The sequence below is a fragment of the Nuphar pumila genome, chromosome 9, assembly GCF_984573655.1.
Source record: "Nuphar pumila chromosome 9, dmNupPumi1.hap1.1, whole genome shotgun sequence".
In the NCBI taxonomy this organism is placed as follows: domain Eukaryota; kingdom Viridiplantae; phylum Streptophyta; class Magnoliopsida; order Nymphaeales; family Nymphaeaceae; genus Nuphar; species Nuphar pumila.
The window spans coordinates 27321240-27339328 of NC_143257.1; the positions used below are offsets into that span (position 1 = coordinate 27321240).

The window sequence follows — 18089 nt, forward strand, 5'->3', positions numbered from 1 at the left end:
TAAATATCCTTCTCGCCTTCTTTGGTATCCAACTTGTCATAAACCTCCTTATATACCTTAGCTCTCGCGTTTCGAACTACGTTTTTAGCTTCCTTCTTTGCTATTATATACTTCTCCAAATTCTCATTATCACGACTCTTACTTAGATTTCTATAACACTCTCTTTTAACCTTAATAGCTAATTTGACATCCTCGTTCCACCATGATGTATCCTTACCTAGTGGTGCATTGCCTTTAGACTCACCCAATACCTCCTTAGCCACTTTTCTCATGCCACCCGCTATCTTATTCCACATTGATTCTGAATCCTCCTCGAGACACCAATCAACTTCCTTAACTACCTGCTCTACAAACATTCCTTGTTTAGCTCCTTTCAATGCCCACCACTTAATTCTAGGATCTATCCTATGTCTATCCCTTTTGCGGCATTGTCTAATTCTAAGATCTAAAATTAAGACTCTATGTTGTGTAGCTACACTTTCTCCCGGTATAACCTTACAATCGATGCAACAACCCCTATCTCTCTTTCTAAGTAGGAAAAAATCTATCTGACTCGTATTAACCTCACTTTTAAATGTTACTAGGTGAGACTCCCTCTTCCTAAACCAAGTGTTTGCTAAGATCATATCATAGGACAAACAAAAATCTAAAGTTCTTTCTCCACTTTCATTTCTTTCTCCTATACCATAGCCTCCATGGATACTCTCAAATCCATCTTTACTAATGCCTACATGTCCATTAAGGTCACCGCCGATGAAAAGCTTTTCTCTATAAGATATCCCTTGTACTACTCCATCTAAATCTTCCCAAAATTGATGCTTAATGGAATCATCTAAACCTACTTGAGGTGCATAAACACTAATAATATTAATAATATCCGTACCTAATACTAATTTAATAAGTAAAATTCTATCACCCTTCCTACGGACCTCAACTACATGATCTATAAACTGACGACTCATAACAATCCCTACTCCATTCCTATTCCTATTTATTCCTGTATACCAAATCTTATATCCCCAAGGTTCTATCACTTTTGCATTCTCACCTACCCATTTGGTCTCTTGTAGACATAAAACATCAATCTTTCTCCTACATATAACATCTACTAACTCTACCAACTTACCAGTGGCTAACCTAATTTTATGGTCTTGGACTAACTTCTTTACCCCCACCCGTCCAACAAAGTGAGGGAACCCTTGCCTATTTGACACCACACCCGGGCGCCGGTGTGACGCGTCGCTTCTGGGCGACGACCTAGCAACCCTTGCCCATTTATCACTGCCTCCGGGCCTAGAGAGTACAGCGCGTCGCTCAGTAGGGAACGCCCCAACGAAATTCTCATATTGGTTCATTTTCATAGGGTATGACTAAGTTTTTTATGCTGGCTGTCACAGGCCTACCGCAACCCTCCTCCTTTATCCGGGCTTGGGACCGGCAGTGTATAACTAAACAGTTATACACAGGCGGAGTTAGTTCAAACTATATGGATACTTGAGAAAATCTTTAAAATTTATGGTTGTAATAAGTCTGATTAAATTGCATTCTTGCCATGAATGAAATCGCACATGGGATTTTCATGTTGGTTGGAGTGAGACACCATTTTGCAAATAAGCACACACACACACACCAACTTTGCAGTGTTTCTGTAGGCATTCTGAAACATCTGTTGCAAATTTTGGTGTGAACAAAATTTGACTTGTTACTGCCTTTAATGCACCACTGGGTGCTTTGTAAGGCTTCAGATTCAGGTGAACATGGGTCTTGATCTAAATTTAAGGTTCCATAACTGGATCATGATAGATCTTGTGTTTTCAGATCTTGGTCTAGACAGATATCTAAATTTGAGAATGACAGGAGTTTCTGATAATAGAGATTATATTTACTCTCTTAGGGTTAATATGAGTATTCCATCTGGGTCAAGTTGAATATCCCTGACCTGCCCTATCCTGGTCTAATGTGTTGTCCAGTTGGGTCCCATTTAAACAGTTCACATTCTGGTATATGTCTAGGTCAGGTTGGATCCATCCCCCATTTGACCTGTCGACAATCATTGTAGTACTTTATAGGGTAATTTTGTTGTTTCTAAGGTTTTGTAGCAAGTAGGCTTCTGCATGTACTCATTCTTTGAAACCTAATAAATCTGTTCCTGGTGTTTTGAAATAATCAAAGTTGGTCCCTGGTGCTTGTGTGTTTCTTATCTTTTTTCTTTTATGGTAGAAGTGTCACAAGGGTTTTCTTTTTTCTTGGGGTCCATTTCCAGGGTTTAATACATGAAGTATTCACTCTAATCTTGCGGGCATTATCTGGTGCTAAAGTGACACGGCCTGGAAAATTCCGTAGTGCTCAGGGTGGATTTGCTGTGAAATCATCATTGAAAGCTGAAGATGGACTCCTTTATCCTCTTGAAAAGGGATTTTTCTTTCTGCCCAAGCCCCCCACCCTCGTTTTACATGATGAGGTTCTTCTTGTTTTCACTCTGAATTGTGTGTTTGTGTGTGTGCATGAAGCTTGTATTTGATAGTGATTCTTCCCCTTTCATATTAGATTGATTATGTCGAGTTTGAGAGGCATGGGGCTGGAGGGTCAAGCATTTCATCTCACTACTTCGATCTGCTAGTAAAATTAAAAAGCGAGCAGGAGCATCAATTCCGGAATATTCAGAGAAATGAATATCATAACCTTTTTGACTTTATAAGGTTTTTAAGCTTGTGCTTTATTGTGCTGAAATTGCAATTCACTGTCTAAAGATTGAGCTGTTTTACCCTTCGACGAATGTTTCTTGCAGCTCAAAGGGTTTGAAGATCTTGAACCTGGGGGTCACCCAAACTACAGGGGGTGTTGCAGCTGTTCTTAATGATGATGATGATGTTGCTGTTGATCCTCATCTTGAACGCATAAAAAATCAACGGGATGATGGTGGTGTAGAAAGTGATGAAGAGGTAATTTTATTTCTTTCTTTCTGTTTTCTCTATATTTTTGGTTTACCACTTGTTTTTATGTTCTTTTTCCTTTGATGATTTCCAGGATGAAGACTTCATTGTGGATAAAGATGATGGTGGTTCCCCTACTGACGATTCAGAAGAAGAGTCTGATGCCAGCGAAAGTGCAGATGACAAGGAAGTGGGTTTTTCAATGCATGGTTCTTTAGTTATGTTTCATATTGAAAATTTTCAAGGATATACCTGTGTCAAACGTTTTGGTCTTCCAATGACAATGTGGCTGTCTCAAGCAAAATTTTTTATCATGACTTTTGCTGTGTTGGAATTACAATGACTATTATTTGATTTGATATTGATGCATGAAAGTAACTTCCTAGTTTCTGTTCTCTGCTGACTTGTCTTTTTGTGTTAATCAGAAGCCCGCTAAGAAGGAAGCTAAAAAGGAAGCTGTGGCTACAAAGTCTACTTCTGGGAAGAAAAAACCAAGGGATGATGATGATGGTTCGAAAAAGAAAAAACAGCGAAAGAAGAAGAAAGACCCCAATGCACCGAAGAGGGCAATGTCTGCATTTATGTTTTTCTCGACAAGTGAAAGAGATGTAAGATGTCCCACATTGTCATTTTGTGCATCCAAAAACTTCACTTTCTCTGCATGTCCAGTTGAATGAATTCGATTGTCCATTTTTTGCCTAATCAATTGTTCTTTAAATAAACCTCTGGATTTGCACACTGTGCTTGAGTTCCTCACCTTACAATTCACTCATTCTGTACTTGGCATGCTTAAAAACAATGGTGATTTTCTTTTCAAGCTGGTTGGAAATGCTGTGCTGGCCTGATCAGCATGCTTTTCCGTCACTCTTATCATTTGTCAGTGGTGCAAATAATAGCAGAAGGAAAGAGAAGCATGGAAATCCCTTGAATGTGGTTGTCCACATGCTTTGACTCAACTGTTATGGGGAATTATGGGATAAATGATTTTGTTATCTCCAATGTTGGAATTCAATTAGTAATACCAAATTGCTTCTATGCTGTGTTTCCAAGCTTGTATGCTATTCAACATCTCATGGCACTATTCTTACGCATTTAGAACTCCAAATGCATATGATAATCTTTCTTATGGTGGTTTGCCACATCAAGCTTTGAATGCTTGTAGTTCATATTTGCTAGTCATTGGTCATTCTGCAACCATGAGAAGTTGGGCTGCTGGTTCTGAATTGTTAATTTTTTTCTGGGGCAGGGGATTAGTTTTAGTCTTTTAGTTTCTTCTTTTCTTTTGTTTGGGGTGAGAAGGAGGGGGAGTTTAGGGGAAGAAGGGAGTTGGGACACCTGTAGAAGAGCAGGCTTTTGAATCATAATTTTCTCTAGTATCCTCATGATGACAAACAATTTCAGGTGGTGTGTGCATTCTCTCTTGTCTAATCTGTTTTGGAGACTCGATGTGGTAGTGGGTGATATTGTAACAAAATGAGGCTTTTCCTGTTGTTGTTGTGCTTATAATTCACATTATGGATTGAAAAGTAGCTAGATGCGATAACTGATCATCTCTGATTCACTAATATTATATGACTGCATCTTCTATATATGTCTGGTCATTCTCCATGATCTCTCCAATTTTGTTAATGCTTTGACCCAAAAGTATATCAATTTAACCACGTTATTTGCTGTTGTCTCAAGTTTGAATAAAGTCATACTTTTCTTTCAGGACACATTTCCATTGTGTGCATCGCTCCGCACACATAATGAATATATAGCATTATGCATGGTGTTGTCAGAATTGCATTTTCAATATGGTGATATCATTTCTTCTTTGTTTATGATGTTTGCCTACTTCATAACTGTTCCTTGTGCATGCAGAATCTAAAACGGAGCAACCCTGGAATGACATTTATTGATGTCGGGAGGGCCCTTGGGGAGAAATGGAAGAAAGTGTCAGGTATGGTTTAGTTGAGTCATCATATCCCCTTTTCCCATTAGCTAACTCCATAGATGAAATGATAAAAAACAACGAAAAAACACTTCAAAGGGTCCAAGATCAACAGGTGCAATTTCTTTGCATGCGAGTAACATCTAGGGCATGCTCTCTTCTTTTGCATGCACATGACTGTTAGCATCTTTTGGCTTGTATCTGTGCATGCTTCTGGCTTTTTAGTTTATCATTGTCAGAAAATTTCAAAATAAAGACCCTTATTTTGACTAATATTCTGAAAACAGATCTATGTTTGCAAAGATGTTTTAGGCCCAATCTTCCTAAATAGGTGACTCCCTCCAATTAACTCAGGGTATTACAGTTTAACCATGAATACTATCAAATTTACTAAAAATACCTGTCCTATAGATAATATGATGTTTTGTTCCTTAAAAACCCTACCATTTTTGTCATCCCTTGTCCAGCTGCTCTCTCTCTCTCTCTCTCTCTCTCTCTCTCTCTCTCTCTCTCTCTCTCTCGAGCAACGAACAGGCACAGAGGGAGAGAACAACAAGGAGAGAGAGACGTCTTGTAACGCCCCAAAATCCAAGACTTGTAACTTTCTATGAAAAGTTTGAAAGCTTCGTAATAATTCGTTTATCAAAGTTTTTAAATAGTAATTCAGCGGAAAATGATACTTGAAATAGCAAGTCAATGGACCTTGGGCTCATTACAGCGTGAACAAACCCTTTTTGAAATTCATAAAAATATTGAAAACCAGTGGATTCAAAATGCAGTTTTAATAATTGAGAATTTATATAACTGATTTGCAAATCATTATATTTACTAAAACAAAAAAGGGATTTAGTAACACTTAAGTATTCAAGGTTTAGTCAAAAGAGACTTTCAAAGATATTCTTATACCAATTTTACCAAAATGTTTTCAGTAGCACAACATCAAAGAAAAAGCCTCATCTTGATCATCACGTCATCGTGCCATCGCTTGCTGCAGTAACCTGTTCACCACCTGCCCATGAAATGTGTCAGTTTCGCAAAAAACTAGTAGAGGTGCAAAAGACAAGAATGAACAAAGACTGAAAATAAGTAAGATAATTACTAAACTAAACAGGAGAAACTAAACTAGCAGAGCTAGCCATAATTGTTGTCGAGCATCACAAGCAAGTTCTAATTAAAACAAGTAGCTTAACACAAGAACAGTGAAAAACAATGTGTTAAGACAAGCAGAATAAGCAATTATAGTAATCCAACTGATTCTCAAGGTAGAGAGTAACTAACTCAACCACGTAGTCAAACAAAGCAACTGAATAAGACAAACATTCATAGTTGGGCTCATACTGCATGCAATTACCAATAAATTCTTCATTCCACAGGCAAGTAACTAAATACAAAAGTTGTCGAGTACAATAACATGCAAACCATCTAACTGAAGTGTGAGTAAGTTATTTGTAGTTTTGATTATTAGCTGGTCATGTGGGTACGCACAAGGCACGAAAGGTAGAAACAACCGAGATCGATCAAAGGGTTTATTATGCTATGTATTTTATGATACCCCGAATGACTGACTAAGTCCGTTCCTAAGAAGATGGTCAGTGACCAAGAGAGTAAATCCCCAAAGGCCACTTGTTTCACTTGTTCTAAAGGATGCATCCAACTTCTGCAGAAGTGTTGAGCTAACTTTTGTAGCCCTCTTTTCCCTAACTCCGATGACTGGGGAAGCCGAGTCTTTTGCCCGTAACTGCCATTAATGGCTTATCCATCAGAGTTTTTGTACCATCCATCATCTCTCTTGATAAACCGTTTCGAACAAGCACAATAGGGGTTTTTTAACAGTCACCCCATTTTACATGCTCTGGTCCATTAGATCCACTCGAGCATCTTGCCTGCGAAGGCGCATAGTCACCATTTAGTAAATTTTAACAATTGTGCTATATCACACGTATTGAGGTTTCATCGACCTCACCAACTATTCATCGTAATGCAACGTAACATCATGCCGAGGGTGCAACTATGATAGTATAAGCCAAAAATCCATGCTTGCATGCTCGAGAAATCTGAAGTCCACAGAAAAGCATTTTCTCGAGATCAAGGCGTCGGTACCCAATTTTGTATCTTATTGAAAAGAGCGAACCTGGGTGGAGAAATGTATCTTGCAAAGTTTTTCCCTGTAAGCAATCATAAGAGGCAAAACTTCGCATCATGTGCGGCAAAACCCAAAAGCAGTCATCACAATAGTATAATGGTAATATATAACGAGAGCAAGTAGTAAAGCGGTAAATAAATGCAGGAGCATAAATATAAGCAAGAAAGACAAAACAAAGTCTGGGCACATAAAATGCGGCGACAACAGAAAAGTAAAACAAGGAAGGAGATGCCTAAGCGCATAAAGCGCGGGGCAACAAAAAGAAAAATACAAAAAATAAAAGACAGAAAGTAAAAAGCCATGGCGCATAAAGTGCGGGGCAACAGAAAGGAAAGTGTAGAAATTAAAAGCAGAAAGTAAAAGCCATGACACATAAAGCGCGAGGCAACAAGAAAGAAAATGCAGAAAGGTAAAAAGACAGAAAACACAAGCCTGGGCACATAAAGCGCAGCGACAACAGAAAAGTAAAGAGGATAAGGATCGCGAAACCGCGTCCTTGAGTTAAAAGATATATATATATATATATATATATATATATATATATATATATATATATATATATATATATATATATATTATACGTATACACATATAATTATTTCTTTCTTTTCATTTTTAATTATCTTTTCTTATTTTAGCATTTGTTTGTTCATTGTCCTTTCACGCAACATTCCCCTACCTTGAGGGGTTGCAGGTCTGCGTAGGCTAGCAAGTGTAAGTGCGTACGACTCAAGCCACGGGGAGGGCAAGCGTGCTCCGTCGTGCAATCTGCGATGCAAAAAAATTAGTATGACATTATCAAAACAAGAGATGGGTCAGGTAAGACCTGTAGTGGTACCGGACCCCGATGCGAGATTAGGCAGGGGGGCTCTGCTCCCTGCCTGCAGGGGACTCCACTCCCTGCAGAGGCAAGGGCATAGCCCCTGCCTAGCACGAAGTGGCAAAGGCAGGGAGCCCTGCTCCCTGCATGCCCAAACAGCAGATGCCCCTGCCTGCCAAGGGTGGCAAAGAGCAGAAGGGCCTGCTTCTCTCAACTCGCAGGCAAAACAGGAGTTGGCAAGGGCGGGTCACCCTGCCAACCCACAGGAAACATTGATAGAGGCAGGGGCTCGGCCCCTACCAAACTCCCCAAAAACTACAGGCAGTAGGGGCCTTACCCCTGCCAACCTTCCAAAAGAGGGATCAAAATCGGCAGGGCTTGACACCTGCCGACAAACCATAAGGTGCGACATGGGCTGGCCCCTGTCGCTCCATGGATGATCAAGGAGGTGACAGGGGCTTAGTCCCTGCCGACCTACCTAGGCAAACAGGGAGGCGACAGGGCTTGGCTGGGCCCTATTGACTCACCGGGAAAACCCAAGGAGGTGGTAGGGGCTCGGCCCCTGTTGACCTACCGGAAAATGAGGGGATGGTCCCCGCCGTCCCACAAAACTCAATGAGGTGGCAGGGGCTCGGCCCCTGTTGACCTACTTAGTGAAGGAAAAGGGGGGGGGGGCATTGCCCCTGCCAGCAAAACCAAAGGTCGTCAAAAAAACGAGCGACAGGGGCCGAAGCCCCTGTCTGACAGAGAGAGGGTAGGCAGGGCTTCGCTCTGCCTATTGTATGGGGAAAAAGATAGGGTTTTGCCCCTGCGACAAGGGACAAACGAAGAGACAGAAGACGAAGAAGATGAAGACAACGAGGAGGAGAGGTGCTCGTCACCTCCCTCCTGGCAGACCAGAGCCACCCACGATGGTGGCTCCGGTCCACTGCCAGCAAACGGAAGAAGGGGAAAAAGGGAGGCAGGCGGCGTCTCCAGCGAGAAAAACAGCGAGTAGAGAGAGGGAGTTACCTGAGGGGAGCCGTTGGCGTGCGACTCCGGTGATGGTCGCTGGCAAAGGGGGGGGGGTCTGCCAAAATATGGTGTGCGTGAGGAAGAGGATGCCAACGCAGGGAGAGAGAGAGAGAGAGGTCGGGGTTTCGCAGGGGGCTGTCAGATGAAAAGAAGTCATTATTATGTCTGTGTAGGACCAGACCCGACTTCTGTACCGGATTGGATCCAGATCCAAACATAGAGTGTTGTAATTCTGTTTGTTATTAAAGGGTATTTTTGTACCCTAAAAGTATGTATTAGTTAAATACTCATACCCTAATACAATGAGAACACGCTGAACACTTTAACGTGTTATTTTTCTGCAGCCTCTTTCCCAATATCGTGTTTCTCCTTTCTTGCACAGGTGAACGTGGAGATCGTCGTATTTTAACATGGTATCAAAGCAGTGTTAAAACTGGGTCTGGGATTGTTTTGATCTGATTTTTTCAACCCCGATTTTTGCGTCTTCTTCCTCTTTTCTTTTCTGTTTTAGATCTGGTAAGAACGTCAACACCTTCTTCTTCTTTCCTCTTCTTCAGATTTATTTGTGTGTCTTCTTCCTCCTCCTCTGTTTCAGTTCTGAACAGATTTATTTTCTTCTTCATATCTGAATCTTTAGAGATTCAGAATCAGTTAATCTATTCAAAAAGACAAATTGCCGCCTACCTACACTCCTTTTTTTTTTCTTAAACCAAAGGGGTTCTCGTTTGGGTCTCTTGACGTCATTTTGGGTTTCTTGACGTGAAGAGACATCGATCAGTTTCTAGCAGTCGACCAAAATCCTATACTTGCTGAAATTAATGTTTGTGACTTTTCAGTTTTCATAATCTTTATCTCGAAATACTCGTATTCCTGTTTTTCATGTTTTTACTTAATCTGGAACCATTTTCTGTTGATATTCAGTTTTTTTTACTATCGATCTGAATATTATACTCTCTGAAATTAATATTTCTACTGTCTCAGTCTGCATTATCTTTTATCTTGAAGTATTTATATTCTCGTTTCGCGTTTCCACTTAATCTGGAACTGATTTAATGTTGATATTCAGTTAGTTGATCAGTTTTTCTTTCTAATCATACCCGAATACAATATATCTGTCATACTTCAAAAAAAAAAGGATAGAATATTAGAGTAACTGAGTTCTTTGTGAGTTAAAATTTGGTCCAGAAATTTTTCTTGAAATTTCTCTTTCTAGTTTCCTTTTCACAATATCTTCCAATGGATTCAACTTTCCCACAGTCAGGCCTTTACTCTAACTTTCTTAGCCAATTAGTCTCTGAAAAGTTGAATAATTCCAATTTCTTGAGCTGGAAAAGGCAGATTGTTCCTTTTATAAGGAGCCAGGATCTCTCTGGTCATCTGGATGGATCAGTCTCACCCCCTCCAGAGTTCACTTCGCAGGAAAAGAAGGACGATAAAGGGGCGCAATCTATTGTTCTTCTCAAAAATCCAGATTATGTTGCTTGGGTGAAAAGAGATCAAACATTAGTGGCATACATCACCTCAACACTCTCACAAGAAGTTCTTGTAGTCATTCTCGATGATTGTTCAACCAAAGAACTATAGGACAAGCTAGACATATTCGCAGATCTCTGAAGCGAGAATCGTGTTTCTCAAGCGAGAATTTTAAATGTTGAAGAAAGATTCAATGTCTATTATGGAGTACTTGAATAAAATGAAAGGCATCACAGATCAACTGGCTATTGTAGGATGTCTCCTCAGTGATAAAGACAAGGTGCAACAGACCTTGAGTGGATTGGGGTCAGACTATCATGTTCTGGTGACGTCCTTGCTGTGTCTCTCAGAGCTTCCAAAATTTGAAGATCTCCGTGCAAAGCTACTGCAGTATGAAATGACCCTGAAAGGGTTTTCTGAGAACACCCATGTGCATTCAGGAACTCAGGATGTGCTGGCCAAGGGGCTAACTTATGGTAGAGGTAGAGGAAATTATTTTCGAGGAAGGGGAGGACAAGGGAGAAATGCTTTTGGGGGTCGTGGTCTACTTCTAACGCCCAATATACAGGGACAAAGGCTCATTCCTACTTGCTTCCTATGCAATAAGAAAGGGCATATTAAAGCAAATTGTTGGTTCATCCCTCAAAATAAGGGAAAAACCCTACAATAGAGGCTAAGAGGGATGGAGAAGTAAAGGAGTTGTTATTGGCAGCCTTGGCAGGCTTGAGTATGAAACGAAATGATAAAGGTATTTGGTACGTTGACTCCGGAGCCGTGACCCACGTCTTGGGTGATGCGGGTAAGCTCTTGAACCTTACTCCTTATGTTGGTAAGAATAGCATAGTCACAGGAGATGGTTCTCATCACTCCATCTCACATATTGGAAATGCCATTATACCCATGTCCAAATCTTCTCTTAATCTTTCAAATGTTATTCATGCTCATAATATTCAGAAGAATATTGTTTCTGTCTCAAAACTTGTTGATGATGTTAACGCCTTAGTTGAATTTACTCTCTCTTTTGTTTATGTCAAGGATCTTCGCACGAGGGAGACATTCGCTGAGGGAAAGAGACGAGGCAACATGTACATCTTCAAAGAAAATCCTTCATTCTTCATTCATTCTGCATGTTCATCCTTGAAGCCTCATTAGCATCCATCATTTGTTTCTTCTGATTATGTGTTTGTCATTTTTTAATGTAATAAGCCAACTCTTTGGCATAGTCGTTTGGGTTATTGTGGTCGCCATTTTATTGAAAAACTTGTCTTGAATAATTTCATTACTAAGTCCAGAAGCCAGTGATATTAAGTGTCCTAGTTGTCACTTATGTAAGAGTCATGTTTTGCCTTTCAATTCAATCAATAAGAGAGCTTCAAGGCCCTTTGAGGTCATATGTTCTGATGTCTGGGGTCCTGCCCCAATTGCTTCTGTTTCCGACAATAAATATTACCTTATTTTCATTGATAGTTATTCACGCTATACTTGGATATTTTTTATGAAACACAAATCAAAAGTTTTTTCATTGTTTCAAAAATTTCATTCCTTTGTTAAGAATCATTTCTCTACAAACATTCTAAATTTCCAATGTGATGGAGGAGGTGAATTCTTTTCTAGTGATTTTGTTAGTTTCCTTCAACATAACAGGATAAAGAGAAGAGTGTCTTGCCCACGTACACCTCAACAAAATGAGATTGCTGAGATGTAGCATTGACATATTGTTGAGAGTGCAATGAGCATGATGCATGGGAGTAATCTCCCTATCACTATCACCCTATGGACAGAAGTTTTTCACTCCACAATCTATGTGATAAATCGGCTGCCCTTGACCATTTTAGAAAATAGGTTACCATTTTTCTCCCTATTTGGCGTTCATCCCGACTATCATGAATTGCGTGTGTTTGGATCGGTTTGCTATGTTCACGTTGACGGTTCATTGAGACATAAGTTGTAACGCCCCAAAAATCCAGGACTTGTAACTTTTTAGAAAAGTTTAGAAAGCTTTGAAATCATACAATAATCAGAGTTTAAATAATACTTCAGCGGAAAATGATATTTTTAAAACCACAAGTCAATGGATCTTGAGCACATTACAGCGTAAACTTTCCTTTTTGTCAAATCCCGCACAACCATTGAAGTCAAATGGTTTAGAAACAGAGTTTCAATAATTGAGAATTCGTTTGTTGAAACCAAGAAGAAGCTTACTAAAACAGTTTTATTAACTCACGGTTTAATAAAAGAGAAATTTTGGAATACCCTTCATACCAAATTTACCAACATGTCCTCAGGAGCGAAACGTCAGGGAAAAAGCTCTATCTTGCTCTCATCACGCCATCGTGCCATCGCAGACTGTATAACCTATCCAAAACCTACCGATAAAATGGGTCAGTTTCACTAAAAACTGGTAGGTGCACAGACAGGACAATATAGAACATAATTAAGCAGAATAATTTAATATGTCAAGTAGACAGGCAATTATATAGCAATTTAATTTCAACAGATTCACAGAGCAACTATCATGAACACAATGTTAAAATTATTACAAGCATTTTACTGGCACCAGTAGGCTAACTATTACAAGCAAAGCACTGCATTAACTAACAAAATACAATGCTTCATCAACCACACACACAATTCCATAAGTATTGAACCTATTGTACCCTATAACTTTCTTACGTGCATAACTGAACACATTGCGATCAGGTTTAACTTATGTTTCGATATTAACTGGCCAAGCGGGTACGCACAAGGCACGACTCTAGAAACAGCCTAGACTGATCCGGGGGTTTATTATGCTATGTATTTTATGATAACCCGGATAACTGACTGAGTCCGCACCTAAGGGGACGGTCGGTGACCAAGAGAGAAATCCCCAAAGCAGCATAAACAATGGATGCATCCCAAACATGGAGAGCTACCACCTAGGATAATTATGGTAGTCCCATTCCCCTAACTCCGATGACTGGGGAAGCCGAGTCTTTTGCTCGTAACTGCCATTAATGGCCTGTCCATCGAAGTTTTGTACCTTCCTGTCCTCTCTCCTGACAGGAGTCAGCGATTCGAATGAGTACATCAGGGGTAGTTAACTGAAGACCCATTCTACATACTCTGGTCTTTCGACCCACTCGAGTATCTTGCCGGTGAAGGCGAAAACATCACTTATTTAGGTGATCACAACATTTTGTTATTTGCGCTCATCGAGGTTGCCACAACCTACTCATCCAATCATCGCAACGTACAAAGACGTACTTGTCAAAAAGTACGGTCGTACATGTCATAAGTACGACTACGATGAAAGGGATATGGTTCCACAAAAGAAACCCCAACAGATGTTATCTGCAAAAGAATTAATACAACACAGCCTGGCAAGATAAATCTTGAATTCACTTCAACAACATTTTTCATATTTCATGATGCAAGGTCATCTCGGATCTCTCGTCCGATCAACAAAGTACTCAACATGTTGTGCATGTCTAAAAGTACGCCATACTGAACCAGGGAGGTCTGTGGGCTTCTCAAAAGGAATACCCAACACACAACTTCATAACAATTCAAAGAGTATAGGAGTGCTCATTTGGCACGATTCATCCTTAAAAGCCATAATGCCACATTAAGTCATTCACACAAGACACAACACTATCAATCTTACATCCAAAATTTATCTTAGTATCAACATGTTACAATAGATTGATACATAAAGAATGGGTCCTTCAACAGAACCCCACTCATTCATATGCTCATGCCCCTGATCGGGGTTATTCAAAATGAGCCGCAACTTGAGTCAAGGTTATAAAACATTTCTCCCAAGTGTGTGGACTTGGGAGGGGCCAAATGTGACTTCGCAATCCTGCAAGACTTAATCATACTTTGCAAAAGTTGTGCATTTTGAAGAGCCCTGGGTTTGTAGAAGGAAATCCTCTTTAAAAGAACTATAGTGCACAAGTGCAACTTCTGGTGTTTTGAAAACAGGTGATAACAGGATAGGCACAAGACTACATTTATGTAAGTACATATTTACCATGAGTGTGAGCATATGCAGGTTATAACATGTCAACAAACAACTCTCGACTTGCGATGCCGCACATCGAGGGAAAAGCACATAAGTAATACATGAGGTACCAACACCATACATTGACCACTTAGACAGGCAAACACATAAGGTCATAAGTAATACACGAGACACAAAATCGTACCTCACTCAAAGGAAACGTGCAGGCAAAAATGGATGCAAGCAAACAAGGGCATATGTATTTCAAGAAATACGAAACCACACCTCATCTCATAATCAACTTATGCAAAATAATGATCGAAGAATGAAATTGTACATCGATCCATAGGAACGAACAAGCAAGCATATATGCAAGCAATTAAGGGCATAAGTATTGCAAAAAGTACGAAACCACCTTCAACCACATAAGCAAATATGCAAATTAATACTCAAAGAGTAAAATCATACATCGACTCATAAATATGCAGTCAAGAAAATATGTAACGCAGAAGCAATATAAATCTAAGCATATCTAGTATGGGCATCTTAATTGTTTCAACTTAAATACGTTCATCAATTGCCCTTTTGTGCAACTTTACCCTACCTTGGGATGTCGTGCAACTGCGTACGCCTACGCGTGAGGATAATATGAGGGTTGAGCCGCAGAGCACGATCGAGACTTGTTGCGTAAATCTGCAAGAGTGCGAAACATTTAATTAAGCTAATCTAATTAATGGTGCGATGAGGACATGGGTAGGTTTAGGCGACAGGGACGAGCCACTGCCGAAAACAGCAAGGCGGCAGGGGCCCTCGGCTCCTTCCGACAGAACAATAAAATAGAGGGGCTTCGGCCCCTGCCTGACGAGGAAGCGAAGGGCAGGGGCCTCTGCCCCTGCCAAACAAGGTCACGCATGGCAGGGGCATCGGCCCCTACCTGACAAAACAGCTGACAGGGGCCTCGACCCCTGCCTCACGAAGGTAACAAGTGGCAGGGACACTGGTCCCTGCGTGCCAGCTCAGAATGGCAGGGGTTTCGGCCCCTGCCAGACAGAATAATGAAGGGCAGGGGTATCGACCCCTACCCCGTAGAACAGAGAACGGCAGGGGCCTCGGCCCCCTTGCCTGAAGAACATGATATGGCAGGGGCCTTGGCCCCTGCCTGACAAAACTAGGGAATCGCAGGGGCCCCAGCCCCTGCCTGACGAATCAAGGGACAGCAAGGGCCTCGGCCCCTGCCTGCAGAACCAAACAAATGGCAGGGGCCTCGACCCCTGCCTGACAAAACCACGGAGCCGTAGGGGTGACAAGCCCCCTGCGTGCCGAGAAACAAGAGGCAGCAGGGGGGATATCCCCTGCCCTCCCAGAAGCCAAGAGCCGGCAGGGGCGAGCCCCTGCCAGCCCAGCAAAACAAAGGGCGACAGGGGCATCGCCCCTGCCAGCCGAAAAAACAGGAAACGGCAAGGGTATTGCCCCTGCTCACCGGAGATTGCGAGGAGGCAGGGGGCTAACCCCTGCCAGAGAGAGAGCTCGAGACGGGGGTGACAGGGGGCAACCGACCTCCCGTCGGTTTCCCTATCACCCACAGGGGTGAGGAGGTGCCGCAGGGGCCATTGGCCCCCCTGCCGGCACTCCGGCGAACCCCCACAAGAGAGAAGGGGACGACAGGGGCCCTGTAGGCCCCCTGTCAGGTTCCAATGGGCAAAGAGGGAGGTGGGAGGGCGCGGCAGAGGCCGTGCGCCGCCTGCCGGCGTCCTGGCGAGGTGACAGAGAGAGATGGGAGGGGGAGGAGGAGGTGGAGGCTGCATACCTGGAAGGAGAGGAGGCGAGGTGGCTGGCGGTCGGCGGCGTGCGCAGGGAAGGAGGAGGCGTCGGTCGGGGTTGCCGGCGAGGTTGTCGCCTGCAGGGAACGAGAAGGGGGGGCGGGGCATCGTTCCTCCCCTCCCGCAATGCTCTTAAAGAGCTCGGGGAGGGGCGACAAAAGGGGAAACCCCGATGGGTTTCCCAATCGGGCCGAAGGCGCGGTGGGGGGATGCGGCGCACAGGGGGGTTTTGTTTTAAACAAAACCTCTCCTGCGTCGGGTTATGAAACCCTATCGCAGGCGGGCCCGGGTCGGGTCCGGACCCGACCCGGCCCGGGTCCGAATTTTTTTTTTTTTTTGAAAAACGTGGGTTTTACATAAGTTTTAGGACAAAGCCTTAAAGTGCAGGTTCTTGGGATATGTTGAAGACTACGAGGGGTGTAGGTGCTATGATCCATTGAGCAAACGTGTCAAAATATCGAGAAATGTCGTTTTGGACGAGATGAATTTTGACAATCAACCTGCTAATCCAAGCCTTCATGTTGCTACTCCAAGCCCCAGTGTTGAGGTGTATTATCCATGGTTAAATTCAGAACTCTTCTCCAATACTAGGGATGATTGCCCTACAGGTTGCAGTCAGGAAGAGGTATGTGAGGAATCAACAAATGCCTCTCAACCAGAAGATGTTACCACACAAAACTTGGAGCCAGTAAGGTATAAGGGTATTGTCTACATCCGGCATGAGAAAGACCCCTCATCAATCCCTTACACAGATGTTGGTCCTTCTACTTTCGCTCCACAGATGTTGGACATCAAAAGATCCACCCGGACCCGACATCCGCTTGACAGGTGGGTAAGCTATAAAAAATTTTCTTTGGATTTTGAACTGTTCCTAACATCCATAAATAAAGAGCATGAGGCTCTCACATTCTATCAAGCTACGAGTTCCAGAAGATGGATCGAAGCGATGAATGAAGAAATGGAAGCCCTACGTGAATGTGGTACATGGGAAGTTGTGCCTAGACCACTAAATAGAAATGTGGTTGGGTCGAAGTGGGTGTACAAGATAAAATATAAACCAGATGGGAGCATTGAAAGGTATAAAGCTAGACTTGTAGCTAAAGGGTTCACACAAGAACAAGGACAGGACTTTGATGAAACTTTCAGTCCTGTTGTTAAGATGGGGACCATTCGTATTGTCTTGAGTCTAGCCATTGAACATGGATGGACGTTGAGCCAACTAGATGTAAAAAATGCATTTTTTCATGGAGACCTAAAAAAGGAAGTTTATATAGAACAACCCACTGGGTACGCAGAACAAGATGCCAATCAGTATGTATGCAAGTTGAAAAGAGCACTCTATGGATTGAAACAAGCTTCTCGGTCATGGTTCGAGAGTTTTTCACCGAAAATACAGAAGCACAGTTTCTCTCGGTTTCTTCTAGATTACTCATTATTCATTCACAATGAATTAGATGTCACCACTCTTCTATTGATATACGTAGATGATATTATTATCACAGGGAACTGCAGAGGTCATATTGAGGAAGTAAAGAAGTTATTAAATCAGAGATTCAAAATGAAAGATTTGGGAGATCTGTGGTATTTTCTTGGGGTGGAAGTTGATAAGACGTGTGATACCCTTACAGTTACTCAACACAAATACACAATGGATATTCTTAGTAGGACATGCATGAAAAATTGTAAGCCATTAGCAACTCCAAGATTCATCCATCAAAAACTGAGTTAAAGAAGGAGATTTATATGAGGATCCCACTAGGTATCGCAACATAGTTGGCATGCTGCAATACCTAACTTTTACTAGACTTGACATAGTGTATTCGGTTAATCAGGTATCTCAGTTTATGCATGAACCTCATACACCGCACGTGGATGCAGTTAAGCGAATACTACGGTATCTAAAAGGTACAGTTGGTGATGGGCTGGTGTATAAGAAAAGTGAATCAAATCAAGGTGGCCATGAAATCA

At 41.9% G+C, this 18089-nt stretch overlaps 1 protein-coding gene across 3 annotated transcripts in view; it reads left to right on the forward strand.

The window, feature by feature from the left end:
- Positions 1–18089, forward strand: part of LOC149828520 (FACT complex subunit SSRP1-like) — a 79573-nt gene that overhangs the window by 44543 nt on the left and 16941 nt on the right. For all 3 annotated transcript variants that reach the window (XM_090017625.1, XM_090017626.1, XM_090017627.1), the window contains 6 exons: positions 2264–2461; positions 2548–2699; positions 2789–2942; positions 3028–3123; positions 3359–3541; positions 4797–4875. In XM_090017625.1, coding sequence (XP_089873751.1) covers positions 2264–2461; positions 2548–2699; positions 2789–2942; positions 3028–3123; positions 3359–3541; positions 4797–4875 — 862 coding nt within the window. The remainder of the gene's footprint in view (positions 1–2263; positions 2462–2547; positions 2700–2788; positions 2943–3027; positions 3124–3358; positions 3542–4796; positions 4876–18089) is intronic.